This window comes from Mytilus galloprovincialis, chromosome 13, assembly GCF_965363235.1.
Source record: "Mytilus galloprovincialis chromosome 13, xbMytGall1.hap1.1, whole genome shotgun sequence".
NCBI lineage: Eukaryota > Metazoa > Mollusca > Bivalvia > Mytilida > Mytilidae > Mytilus > Mytilus galloprovincialis.
The window spans coordinates 23412400-23426301 of NC_134850.1; the positions used below are offsets into that span (position 1 = coordinate 23412400).

The window sequence follows — 13902 nt, forward strand, 5'->3', positions numbered from 1 at the left end:
GATTTATCAAAACACCAAAGTTTTCCGTTTTTTCTTTGAGAGAAACTTGCTCGTTTTTCTTATTTATTTTTACAATTTAATTCTCGTTATACAGCGTAAACTGTGTGTTATGCATATTTAACTTCAAAACATATAAATGAACTTAATTGTTATTTGGATGGAGAGTTGTCTCATTGGCACTCATACCACATCTTCTTATACTAGTATCTATTAAATTAAAAATAATCAGGACTAACAAAGGCCAGAGGCTCCTGATTTGGGACAGGCCCAAACAATGCGGCGGAGTTTAACACGTTTTGCGAGACCCCCCTCCCCTATATACATCTAGCCAAAATAGAATAAAAATACACATAGCATTACACAATAAAAGGAGTCCGAGTCTTATAAAACAACTTAGCAAAATGACAATGGTACATTAATTAACACAAGCATACTAGTAGCAGTTACTGACATGCCAACTATAGACCTCAGTTAAACTGTTTGAAAGACTACATGTATGGCTTTATCGTATGAAAATCAAGCATACATGTAGTCCCTCCCGAAGATAACTAGTATCATGCCAACAACTGATTTTAGAATTAGTGTGTTTATTTCCGATGCAAAGACCCTATGAGTGAATCAATTTTAAGACCAAAATATGCCATCTTTAATGACATGACAGCAGTATCGTACATGTAGTTATATCACTTCTTTATAAATCTGTTTATCATGTTTAAAGGTTTTAGTCCAGTCAATCTAGCATAAATTTGACCCTTACCTGAAAGTAATTGCAACAGAAGATTTTTGAGTTTTAATCTTTAGCAGTATACCCCAAATTTACACAGAAAAAAGTCCCATAAAATCTTACTTGAGGAAGACTAAAAAAATCACCATTTAAAATTCCTATGGAGATTTGCATTGAAAAGGGAGATAACTCTTGCAAAAAAGGCAGAAATATCAATAATAATTGATACAAAATTATAACCTTACCGCTTCTATTCATCAGAATGTACTGATTCTTGATTTTTTAACGGTCTTTAGAGTACAACAAACAACTCTATATGTGTTTTCATATCTTTTATCAAGCTATTATAATCTAGATTTCGTAATTCATTAGTTGACCATTTATTGAATTTTTCAACATGTCAAGGTAAAGAATCTCAAATTTGATAAATATAATTAAGCATGTATTTTTCTTTTTGTGGTTTAAAGTTTCTTTAGATAAGTAAGATGCTAAAAAATATAATATACAGATATAAACAATACCAAATTTTCACATTTTCAAAATGGTCACAAAGCTTCAAATTTGCAATTTCTCTTATGAAAAATGCACAAAAAAATAAAACTACCCATAACACTTCGGTTTTGTACATTTTATGATCAGAATATTCTATAATTTATTCAAATACAAACTTATAACCCCATCAAAATATCATACTTTACATAGATTTCAAGAAAATCAACCAAAAACTGACCAAAAAAAAAAGACTAATTTTTTTTGCGGAGTTATCTCACCTTCCAATGTTTATTTCCATATGAAATTAAAAATGCTGATTTTGAGTTTTCCTCAAGTCAGATTTTATGGGACTTTTTCTGTGTATATTAAGGGCATAATGCTATAGTTTAGAACTAAAACATTTTCTGTTGCAATTAGTTTGAGGTTAAATCTTAGTTTGACTGGACTATTTAATTTGTAAGCTTTTTAGGTGAAAGCCGACATCGTTTTGCTTTGCAAAGAATATTACCATAAAAGATTGGATATGAAAACTTGCACGTATAAGATGGCTGCATGGCGATTTATATTTACGAATGATGTCCTTGTACCGATGAGAACATTTAGTAAATGTTTTGACTAGTTTGTGATATTGAAAAACACGGTGTATTTTTCAGTAATACAGAGATTCTAATCCCTTACATGTGATGTAACGTATGTTTTCCACTAACTTCTACGCATATCATTGCTAAGCTGCCTTAGTCCATCATTCTGTAAGTATAGCTGACATAAGTGGTAGTAAATAATCAGATCTATTCTAACACTGTTCAGTTGTTTTTCTAGGCACTTTGTAATAATTCAATTAGACGCATTGTATTTCCTAATGATAGGTATAATTTGCAGATGTCAATATACATGGTAAACGTATATCTACATGTATCTATATATCTACATGTATCTATATACATGTATCTTATATCTGCATGTATCTATATATCTACGTGTACATGTATCTATATATCTACATGTGTCTATCAAAAGGATCATACAGTACAACCAATAGTTGGAGAAACCAGCTAATTTACATACTGATTTTATTAGTGAAAAGATCTACATGTGCGTATATATGTAAAACCTGTCATATTCCTTATAAAATAATAATAAATAATCAATGTAATGGACAATAAAAAGGTTTACAACAATTAATTGTCCAGCGTGGTCAAAACATGCCAAAAATGTGTCAAATATATCCAGATACTTGTCGTTTTGATAAATAGCTTTTTCCGTGTATCTGATGAAAACTTTAAATGTTGACACTTGTTAAACGCATGTGATTAACATCTGTCTTAATATATATCTGTGTGGTTTGTTACAGTAGTTGACCCACCGGAATGTAGAATTAGACGTTGAATTATCTCCCTTGTTAAGACACTGCTGGAAATGACATCTAAAGGATTTTTCACTGAAAGAGGAATTTTATTTTTCCTTTGTTTCTTAGGTAAGACCGACAATGTTGCTTTTAAGGAGGCTCGAGGGTACAAAAAAAAATCAGCAAAACTTTAAACATTTTTTTTTCATTTCAAGTTTTATTTATTTCACTATTTATTTCACTATTAGTTGTTACTTTATGATATGGTACTACAAAAATGAACCAAACAAATCAATTTGTTTTGGCCCCAGATGAATTTTTCAATGTTTATATCATTGAAAAAGCTCTAAATTATCTCCCTTTGGTGAAAAAAAAAATGCCCTTTTTTGCATTTAACTTGAAACAAGGATTTGTATAGTTAGAGTCTAACTGAACAAATCCTTGCTTGAAATGAACTAGTTAACTCATCGGTGACCTATATATTTATTTTAAAAGTCGAATTTTAACTAAAATATTGTTAAATTGAAGCGATTTCTGTAATTTAGTATACTAGGATAATTTTAAAAGTGGATTTATACCCGCGAGCCCCCTGAAGTCCGTTCTTAATTTCATTATAATCTGGAACTTATTATACGCACTATAACTATTTATACATTGTAAATGTACTTTACAGGACAAAACTCATTTTCTCTCTCTATATAAAATTAAAGCTGTCTTTTATGTGCCCTACAAATAATTGTCCGATGGTGGTACTGAACACGGTGATGTTATGTTATAGATATAAATATAGGTTCGAGTCATGCACGATTATAGTTTGATCTGCCTATCTTTCATAAATACAGTGCAACCTGCCTAATTCGACATCTGAGTATTTCAACATCCTGCTTAAACTGACTCATTTTGATGGTCCCAACATATGCCTAGATCCTTGCAGAAAAAAACCTGAGTATTCCGACACCCTGCTTAATCCGATATTGTTTTATGGTCTTCTAGTGTGTTGGATTAGGCAGGTTGCACTGTATTTTCCTTTGATATCTTTACTTTCATGTATTAATAACCTATAAAAAGTGAAATAAAAAAAAATAAAACGAAATCCAAGAGAAATCCCTTATCAAATCAAACACATCAACGAATTCAAACAACACATTACTGCCATTTTCCAGACTTGGTACAGGCATTTCCTTATTACACAATTTACATACATATAAGATTACACATTTACTTAGAACATGTACTTGATGTATCACAATTTCTTCTAAGTTAACATTTACAATATAATTATTAATACATGTATTATGAATTATCTATATATTTATGTATCACAATGCTTGGTGTTTTTTTCCAGATAAAATAAAAATAAATTACAAAAAAATTAACAATTATAATTATTTTTTTTTTCAGATTTATTCAAATATTCGACATCGTACAGTGTGAGTGATGCAACTTATCTTCACAACTTGTTATTCGATCAGTCTGGTTACAAAACATTGGTACTACCAGACTACCCGGTTAATGTTAGTGTAGAATACAATATGCTGACGGTTAACTCATTGGTAAGTGACTGTTAGTGTTTTCTAATACAACATGCTGACTGTTAACTCATTGATGAGTGACTGTTAGTGTAGAATACAACATGCTGACCGTCAACTCTTTGGTAAGTGACTGTTAGTGTAAAATACAACATGCTGACTGTCAACTCTTTGGTAAGTGACTGTTAGTGTAAAATATAAAATGGTGACTGTCAACTTATTGATAAGTGACTGTTAGTGTACAATACAACATGCTGACTGTCAACTCATTGGTAAGTGACTGTTAGTGTAGAATACAACATGCTGACTGTCAACTCATTGGTAAGTGACTGTTAGTGTAGAATACAACATGCTGACTGTCAACTCATTGGTAAGTGACTGTTAGTGTAGAATACAACATGCTGACTGTTAACTCATTGGTAAGTGACTGTTTGTGTAGAATACACCATGCTGACTGTCAATTCATTGGTAAGTGACTGTTAGTGTAGAATACAACATACTGACTGTCAACTCATTGGTAAGTGACTGTTAGTGTAGTATACAACATGCTGACTGTCAACTCATTGGTAAGTGACTGTTAGTTTAAAATACAACATGCTGACCGTCAACTCTTTGGTAAGTGACTGTTAGTGTAGAATACAACATGCTGACTGTCAACTCATTTGTAAGTGACTGTTAGTGTAGAATACAACATGCTGACGGTTAACTCTTTGGTAAGTGACTGTTAGTGTATAATACAACATGCTGACTGACAACTCATTGGTACGTGACTGTTAGTGTAGAATACAACATGCTGACGGTTAACACATTGGTAAGTGACTGTTAGTGTAGAATACAACATGCTGACGTTTAACACATTGGTAAGTGACTGCAAGTGTAGAATACAACATGCTGACGTTTAACTCATTGGGAAGTGACTGTTAGTGTAGAATACAACATGCTGACTGTCAACTCATTGGTAAGTGACTGTTAGTGTAGAATACAACATGCTGACTGTCAACTCATTGGTAAGTGACTGTTAGTGTAGAATACAAAATGCTGACTGTCAACTCATTGGTAAGTGACTGTTAGTGTAGAATATAACATGCAGACTGTCAAGTCATTGGTAAGTGACTGTTAGTGTAGAAAACAACATGCTGACTGTCAACTCATTGGTAAGTGACTGTTAGTGTAGAATACAAAATGCTGACTGTCAACTCATTGGTAAGTGACTGTTAGTGTAGAATATAACATGCAGACTGTCAACTCATTGGTAAGTGACTGTTAGTGTAGAATACAACATGCTGACTGTTAACTCATTGGTAAGTGACTGTTTGTGTAGAATACACCATGCTGACTGTCAATTCATTGGTAAGTGACTGTTAGTGTAGAATACAACATACTGACTGTCAACTCATTGGTAAGTGACTGTTAGTCTAGTATACACCATGCTGACTGTCAACTCATTGGTAAGTGACTGTTAGTTTAAAATACAACATGCTGACCGTCAACTCTTTGGTAAGTGACTGTTAGTGTAGAATACAACATGCTGACTGTGAACTCTTTGGTAAGTGACTGTTAGTGTAAAATATAAAATGGTGACTGTCAACTTATTGATAAGTGACTGTTAGTGTACAATACAACATGCTGACTGTCAACTCATTGGTAAGTGACTGTTAGTGTAGAATACAACATGCTGACTGTCAACTCATTGGTAAGTGACTGTTAGTGTAGAATACAACATGCTGACTGTCAATTCATTGGTAAGTGACTGTTAGTTTAAAATACAACATGCTGACCGTCAACTCTTTGGTAAGTGACTGTTAGTGTAGAATACAACATGCTGACTGTGAACTCTTTTGTAAGTGACTGTTAGTGTAAAATACAACATACTGACTGTCAACTCATTGGTAAGTGACTGTTAGTGTAGAATATAACATGCAGACTGTCAAGTCATTGGTAAGTGACTGTTAGTGTAGAATACAACATGCTGACTGTCAACTCATTGGTAAGTGACTGTTAGTGTAGAATATAACATGCAGACTGTCAAGTCATTGGTAAGTGACTGTTAGTGTAGAATACAACATGCTGACTGTCAACTCATTGGTAAGTGACTGTTAGTGTAGAATACAAAATGCTGACTGTCAACTCATTGGTAAGTGACTGTTAGTGTAGAATACACCATGCTGACTGTCAATTCATTGGTAAGTGACTGTTAGTGTAGAATACAACATACTGACTGTCAACTCATTGGTAAGTGACTGTTAGTGTAGTATACAACATGCTGACTGTCAACTCATTGGTAAGTGACTGTTAGTTTAAAATACAACATGCTGACCGTCAACTCTTTGGTAAGTGACTGTTAGTGTAGAATACAACATGCTGACTGTTAACTCTTTTGTAAGTGACTGTTAGTGTAAAATACAACATACTGACTGTCAACTCTTTGGTAAGGGACTGTTAGTGTAGAATACAACATGCTGACTGTCAACTCATTGGTAAGTGATTGTTAGTGTAAAATACAACATGCTGACTGACAATTCATTGGTAAGTGACTGTTAGTGTAGAATACAACATGCTGACGTTTAACTCATTGGTAAGTGACTGTTAGTGTAGAATACAACATACTGACTGTCAACTCATTGATAAGTGACTCTTAGTGTAGAATACAACATGCTGACTGTGAACTCTTTGGTAAGTGACTGTTAGTGTAAAATACAACATACTGACTGTCAACTCTTTGGTAAGTGACTGTTAGTGTATAATACAACAAGCTGACTGTCAACTCATTGGTAAGTGACTGTTAGTGTAGAATACAACATGCTGACTGTCAACTCTTTAGTAAGTGACTGTTAGTGTAGAATACAACATGCTGACTGTCAACTCATTTGTAAGTGACTGTTAGTGTAGAATACAACATGCTGACGGTTAACTCTTTGGTAAGTGACTGTTAGTGTATAATACAACATGCTGACTGACAACTCATTGGTACGTGACTGTTAGTGTAGAATACAACATGCTGACGGTTAACACATTGGTAAGTGACTGTTAGTGTAGAATACAACATGCTGACGTTTAACACATTGGTAAGTGACTGCTAGTGTAGAATACAACATGCTGACGTTTAACTCATTGGGAAGTGACTGTTAGTGTAGAATATAACATGCTGACTGTCAATTCATTGGTAAGTTGTCTCCCTTATTGTTTTCACTCGGCTGAAAATAATTCATATAAAAGCAAAACTGTACAAAAAAATATAAAGACAAAGAGCACCTATAATAAAAACAAAAAGAACATCTCAAAATTAACTCACTTTTGACTCTTCATTTCATTATTTCGAAATTGAAAAAACCAAGAGACTCCAAGGAGTCTGTGTCGCTCACATGATATTTTTATTTACAATTGATGCATGAAATAATGCAACCGTTTTTCTTTTGCGCTAATCAGTTTAATTGAAGTCTGGAGCTGGCATGTCAGTTAACTACTAGTAGTCTGTTGTTATTTATGTATTATTGTCATTTTGTTTATTTTCTTTGGTTACATCTTCTGACATCAGACTCGGACTTCTCTTGAATTGAATTTTAAATGTGCGTATTGTTATGCATTTACTTTTCTACATTGGCTAGAGGTATAGGGGGAGGGTTGAGATCTCATAAACATGTTTAACCCCGCCGCATTTTTGCGCCTGTCCCAAGTCAGGAGCCTCTGGCCTTTGTTAGTCTTGTATTTTTTTAATTTTAGTTTCTTGTGTACAATTCGGAAATTAGTATGGCGTTCATTATCACTGAACTAGTATATATTTGTTTAGGGGCCAGCTGAAGGACGCCTCCGGGTGCGGGAATGTCTCGCTACATTGAAGACCTGTAAGTGACCTTCTGCTGTTGTTTTTTCTATGGTCGGGTTGTTGTCTCTTTGACACATTCCCCATTTCCATTCTCAATTTTATTAGAGAAAAAAGTAAAAAAAAAAATGCATTTATCTCCTATGTTCTATTTTAGCCATGTCGCCCATGTTGGTTGGCAGGCAGGGTTATCGTACACATTTAAAAAAACACTAAACACCCTAAATTATTATTTGTTACCAAGTTGATTTAAATTTGTCTCAGTTCTTTCGAGAGAAGACTTTTGTAAAAGATTACAAAATTTACGAAAAATTGTAAAATTTGACTTTAAAGGGCAATAACTCTTTATTAGGTCAATTGATCATTTCGATCATGTTGACTTATTTGTAGATCTTAATTTGCTGAATATTATTGCTGTTAACAGTTTATCTCTATCTATAATAATATTATCAAAACATCGCAGGACAGACGAATCTTGACCTGATGGATAATTTCAGTCCGTCAGATTTGTTATGTGACATTTACCCCTATGTTCTATTTTTAGTCATCGCGGCCATCTTGGTTAGTTGGCCGGGTCATCGGGCACATTTTAAAAACAAGATACCCCGATGGTGATCGTGGCCAAGTTTGGTTAAATTTGGCCCAGAAGTTTCAGAGGAGAACATTTTTGTAAAAGTTAAGAGACGACGACGGACCACAAACGCCAAGTGATGAGAAAAAAAAAACTTGTCCCTTTGGGCCATGTGAGCTAAAAATCAAATACAATAGGATTTAAATTTTTACGCCGAACACATCTTTCGTCTAAAGAAGACTCAATAGTTACGTATACGCTCGAAAGTAGAAAGTTAAAATGGCAAAATAAGGAAACGTGTGAACGAGGAATTAATTCTCCAGTTTGTTTGTTTGTTTTATTAATTTGTTTAACATGTATTTTGCTGGGCATATTTCAAATGAATAAATGCCCATTGAACTAGGTAACAACAGTAACTGTTTCCTGTAAAGTTATAATTCGATGGATTTCATAACTTATCGGATTTGTTTTAGGATATGAAGTCACAAACATTGTCAACATCCGGGTGGTTTACAGTGGTATGTAATTCTATTTAAGGTGGTACCGAACACTACAGGGAAATACAATTATCAGAGCGTTTTAATCATATTGTGATGTGAACGAAATATTAAGCTTCTCAGTGATCAAAATTAGTGTTTGTCAAACTGCTATGTATTTAATGATTTTTTTCCGATAACGCGTGATGTTCTAGTTTCTTTAAAATATATTACGCATGATGGTACTATTATAAGACCTGTGGTCATGTACAAAAGTCTATTTAATTGAAGATAATACATACTTTGAAGCTGATTTACATATAAGGAGTTGTGGTATGATTCCCGATGTGACAGCTATGAAAATAATCCACCAAAGTTCAAATAAAGTCGATGCTGTAAAAATAAGGAGATTGGTCTGATTGTCAATGTGACAGTTATCCACCAAAAATCAAATAAAATGGATGAAAGCAATTATAGACAACCGAACGGCCTTTAACAATGAGAAAACCTCATACCGTATAGTCGACTTTCAAAGGAAAAATATGAAAGAATTCAATTAAGCTCACTAACGGCATAACAAATAATTGTATGACAAAACATTTTACGAAAAACAAATGTAACAGACACTGAAGTACAGGCCCCTGACTTGGAATAGGCACACACAAAATGTATCGAGGTTAAAAATGTCTGTGAAGGCGCAACCATCTATTAAAGAAGGGCAAATTATACCAAAAAGGACAGTTAACCTTAATCTGAGCTTACTTTGCATAGACAAACCTTTTGTATATTTTTTTTGTAAATCGTTTTTATTAACAATTATCTTTTTTTGATTTACTGTCAATTTGTGTAATATACAGAGAGGGAATCGGATCGCGATAGTACGTCCATGTAAAACGAACTACAGGTTAATGTATATATTTTAAATAGATATAGGAAGATGTGGTATGAGTGCCAATGAGACAACTCTCCATTCAAGTCACAATTTATAAAGGAAGCCATTATAGGTCAAGGTACGGTTTTCATCACAGAGCCTAGTATCACACCGAACAGCAAGTTATAAAGGGCCCCACAATTATTAGTGTAAAACCACTCAAACGGGACAACCAACGGTCTAATCTACAGTATCAAACTTTAAGCGATTGCATGATTTCATGAACAATGCTATATCTTGTTTGCCTGGACTTAAAGATGTAAATGATATCCAATTTAAATTTATAACATTTTTGAAGATACCCATTTGTTGTGCTATACATTTTCTTTTAGGTTTGGAATGATATCCGATTGGCCTGGAACAAATCGTACCATGGAAATATTGAACATATATATGTATCAGAAGACTCAGTTTGGCACCCTAAACTGATTGTGCAGAATTCGTACGTAGTTTTACCATACAAATAAAAAGTACTTTATCAATAATGCAGCTACATGTACTTAATACGTGCACAATGTATCGTAAGTTTATCTTTTTACTCATTCTCCGACATAATGTTTTACGAGCCTGTCCAAAGTCAGGATCCTGTAGTTCAATGGCTGTCGTTGGTTCACGTTTTTCATATTTGTTTTTCTTAAATTGTTTTGTTCTAAATCAGGCCGCTATTTCTCTCAATTGAATTGTTTCATTTTTTTTTTACGCCAGAGTCTTTTATAACCGAGTATATTGCATTAACACCTACTTTATTTTAACTTTGGTGAATAGCTGTCTCATCGACAGCCAAACCACATCTCCTATTTTTTTTTATATAAGTAATAATTGATAATCAATTAAGATTTATAATTCATTTTAGCATTAAAGACTTGAGTAGTCTTGGTGATGATACAACAGTTCGTATACGAAACAACGGAGAAATACGATGGGAACTACCCGCCATTTTGTCTACGTCATGTGACATGGATGTCACCATCTTCCCATTTGACAGTCAAACATGTGACATAGAATTAGCCAGTTGGAGTTTCCACACAGATGCCGTCAACCTGACATTCTTGAAAACGAATTTAGATTTAGAAGACTACAGTGTCAATGGAGAATGGGATATTATATCAACCTCCCAACATGCATCTGAACTAACGGAAGAAGGTCTAGTGTATTCGGAACTCTTGTTCCGAATAGTGTTTGAGAGACTACCTAATTATTACATCATGAGCGTTATAATTCCGGTTATATTAACAGCTGTGTTAACATCTGTAACTTTTATACTACCCGTAGAATCTGGAGAAAAGGTCGGATATATTCTGACAGTTTTGCTTGCTCTGGCTGTTTTATTGACGTTGTTTACAGACAGTATGCCTACAACATCAAAACATACTTCAGTTCTAGGTAAATTTACAATATACAATTTCACTCGTTTTAATTACTATACCAGAATTTGGATTACTTTAGCAGTTATAAATCATTATTTAGATTTTTCCAATAATGGCAAGGACTGATTGATTGTTTGTTGCTTAACGTCCAGTGGCAAATATTTCATGCATTTTCAGGACGATAGTCAGAAGGATGTTCTGTTTTAAATGTAAGATGCAAGCTCAATTTTCGCAACTATTGTTATGTACTATATGCTATTTAAGTTAACACTATCTATACATACATTGAAAATTATATTGACAATATGCAATCGATTCTACATTACTTTCTTACTATCGATGCAAAGGATTGGTAAATTTGCACATAATTTGTACTCAGATAACGTTGGTAGTTAAATTTGTAGAATTGAATTATTACTCGAATCTTTTTTGAAAGTGAGTGGGATCTTTATTTTAATAAATAATTATGATAGTTTTGATGCTATCCGGATTTGATTCAAAATTGAAAATACAATGTTTTCAAAATATATATACTTTTTTTTCATTTTTCTATTTTCAGTTGTATTTCTTACAGTGACATTAGGATTGGCCTCGTTTGTGATTATCGTGACGATTTTGATAATAAGACTGTATCACGAACCAGAGAACTACATTGCACCAACTTGGATGCATTCTCTAGTGATGAGATTCAGGAATCCACAAAACACCGCCGCAGAAACAAATCAAATTAATCAAACTGAGTTCACAGAAAATAACCAACTGCCAGGAAGCGGCCATCGAGGCTGTAAAGAAATCAGTTTGGACAATATCAAAACAACATACACCAACATTGAATTAGCTTTATTCTTTGATAATTTTCTGTTTGTTTTGTTCACAGTTTTATATGTTTTGATAACCGCTTGTTTTGCTATAACACTATGTGTTGCAGAATAATAGAGGCAGAAAATGAAACATGTGGAAAACTTCAAAGAAAATCGAATATCCAGTAAAAATGTATACCGTTTTTTGCGTGTACAAAAAGTCATGATAATTTATAGTTATTGACCAAGCAAGTCGGTAATATCATTTAATCTGCACAGCTCGGGTGACCCTGATTAACCCGAATTTACGTGAACATTTTAAAGATATGCGGACAATATTCTGCAACCAACGGCTTCTAGGGAAGTTTCATGTAGGGTACAGAAAGGGGGGATTACGATTTTACGTAGTTCAAGGTTGGGAAGTATTATAATGTTATAACTTTTTTTCATATTTAGGCTTTTTCCTAAATATTTACATTATTTGTAGAATTGCGATTTAATGGTAGATTTTGTTTTTTGTTTCTGTTAAATTATTTCACAATTTTATATAAATAAGTAACGATATAGAAATTGACATGTTGTGATGATTGATGCCTATCTTTTGTGGAAAACTATACTAAGTATACTAGAACACACCCGTGATATCGCGGGTCCCTGACTGAATTAAAGTATATAACTATGCGGAAGCCTTATTTCAGTCCTGGTATTGTCATATGATAAAGTCATGCCGATTATAAGATACACAGTTTTCTCTGCTTTCAAATCTTTCTGTTTGAACCCGTCGACCTGGAACTTATCAACTATTGGTAATATTGATTATTTGGAAAACAAAAAGTTTTGGAATGGAGTATTTTTTAATCAACAGCAGTGTCCTATATTAGTTATAAATACAGTTGAATTCTTTGATTCGATGTTTTACGTCATGCCCGCTAACAAATTGAAAACTATACCTATACGCCTTATTTTAAGTCCAGATTTTAGTATTCGTATTGTTATCTTAGAAAGTCTTACTGATTAAAACACTACAATAGGGAACAATTTGACAATGATTGAATTTAGTAGTGTCAACCCTGTGATTATGGTGTATATAGCAAAATCATAAATACACCGTTTGGTGTTGCGCCTGTCAGATGCGGAACGTACATATAAGGTAAGAGGTAATAGGTGAATATACTATTGGTATCGGTATCGGATTCGACCCGAAACTCGTTAATTATTAGCAATATTAAGTATGTGGAAAACAAAAGGGTCTGGAGTGGTGTAACTTTTAATATACACCGTTGTCCTATATAAGCCATATATAAATTTGAGTTCTTTGATTTTTGGTTTTTACCCCATGACGGCTGACATATTGGACCTCGTTATTTTAGTATAATAGATATTGCCCTCTAGTAGTCATTAGTTTGTTTATGTCGTTTGATGGCTGTCTTATTGCCTCCCACCTCCCTCCTTTTTCCCTTATTTTTGAAGACACGTCGCATCTATTAAAACAATTGACCTGCAGCTTATTCCCCCTCTCCCTGCTGTTTTGGTACAAACTTTAATATCTTCCTCATTAAATTTGATTCTCAAAAATTCACTAAAAAGGCATGATGATACAAATATATAAATAGTCGTATTACATTCCATTGAGCACATAACTAATCCAAATAATGGAGGCAGAAAATGAAACATGAGATTAATGCAAATAAATGTTAGTCAACTATTGTATAACATTACCATTGTATGCACACATGCATTTACAAGTTATTCAATTTCAATGTGAACGCGATATGTCGAAAAGTTTAATTTCTGGATTTTTTATGGTTTTTCCGATTTTTAAAACCATGTCATTTTATGAAGAAAAA

General features: G+C 33.4%; 1 protein-coding gene across 2 annotated transcripts; it reads left to right on the top strand.

Annotated features, from left to right (window-relative positions):
* The first annotated feature begins 2626 nt into the window (after positions 1-2626).
* On the top strand, positions 2627-13902 carry LOC143056515 (neuronal acetylcholine receptor subunit alpha-3-like). Of its 2 annotated transcripts, XM_076229594.1 has the most exons (6): positions 2627-2690; positions 3963-4114; positions 8955-8999; positions 10221-10330; positions 10742-11271; positions 11815-13902. In XM_076229594.1, the coding sequence occupies exons 1-6, from the start codon at positions 2633-2635 to the stop codon at positions 12186-12188; spliced, it is 1269 nt and encodes a 422-aa protein (XP_076085709.1). In that variant the 5' UTR covers positions 2627-2632; the 3' UTR covers positions 12189-13902. The 2 variants fall into 2 exon arrangements, with proteins under 2 accessions (XP_076085709.1, XP_076085711.1); XM_076229596.1 differs by lacking the exons at positions 2627-2690; positions 3963-4114 and adding an exon at positions 6535-6567.

Bases quoted from the DNA above. Each gene is read 5' to 3' on its own strand.
- LOC143056515 (XM_076229594.1), top strand. From the start codon at position 2,633: ATGACATCTAAAGGATTTTTCACTGAAAGAGGAATTTTATTTTTCCTT. The intron at 2,691-3,962 runs GTAAGACCGACA...TTTTTTTTTCAG, and splicing joins ATTTTTCCTTTGTTTCTTAG to ATTTATTCAAATATTCGACA. The intron at 9,000-10,220 runs GTATGTAATTCT...ATTTTCTTTTAG, and splicing joins CATCCGGGTGGTTTACAGTG to GTTTGGAATGATATCCGATT.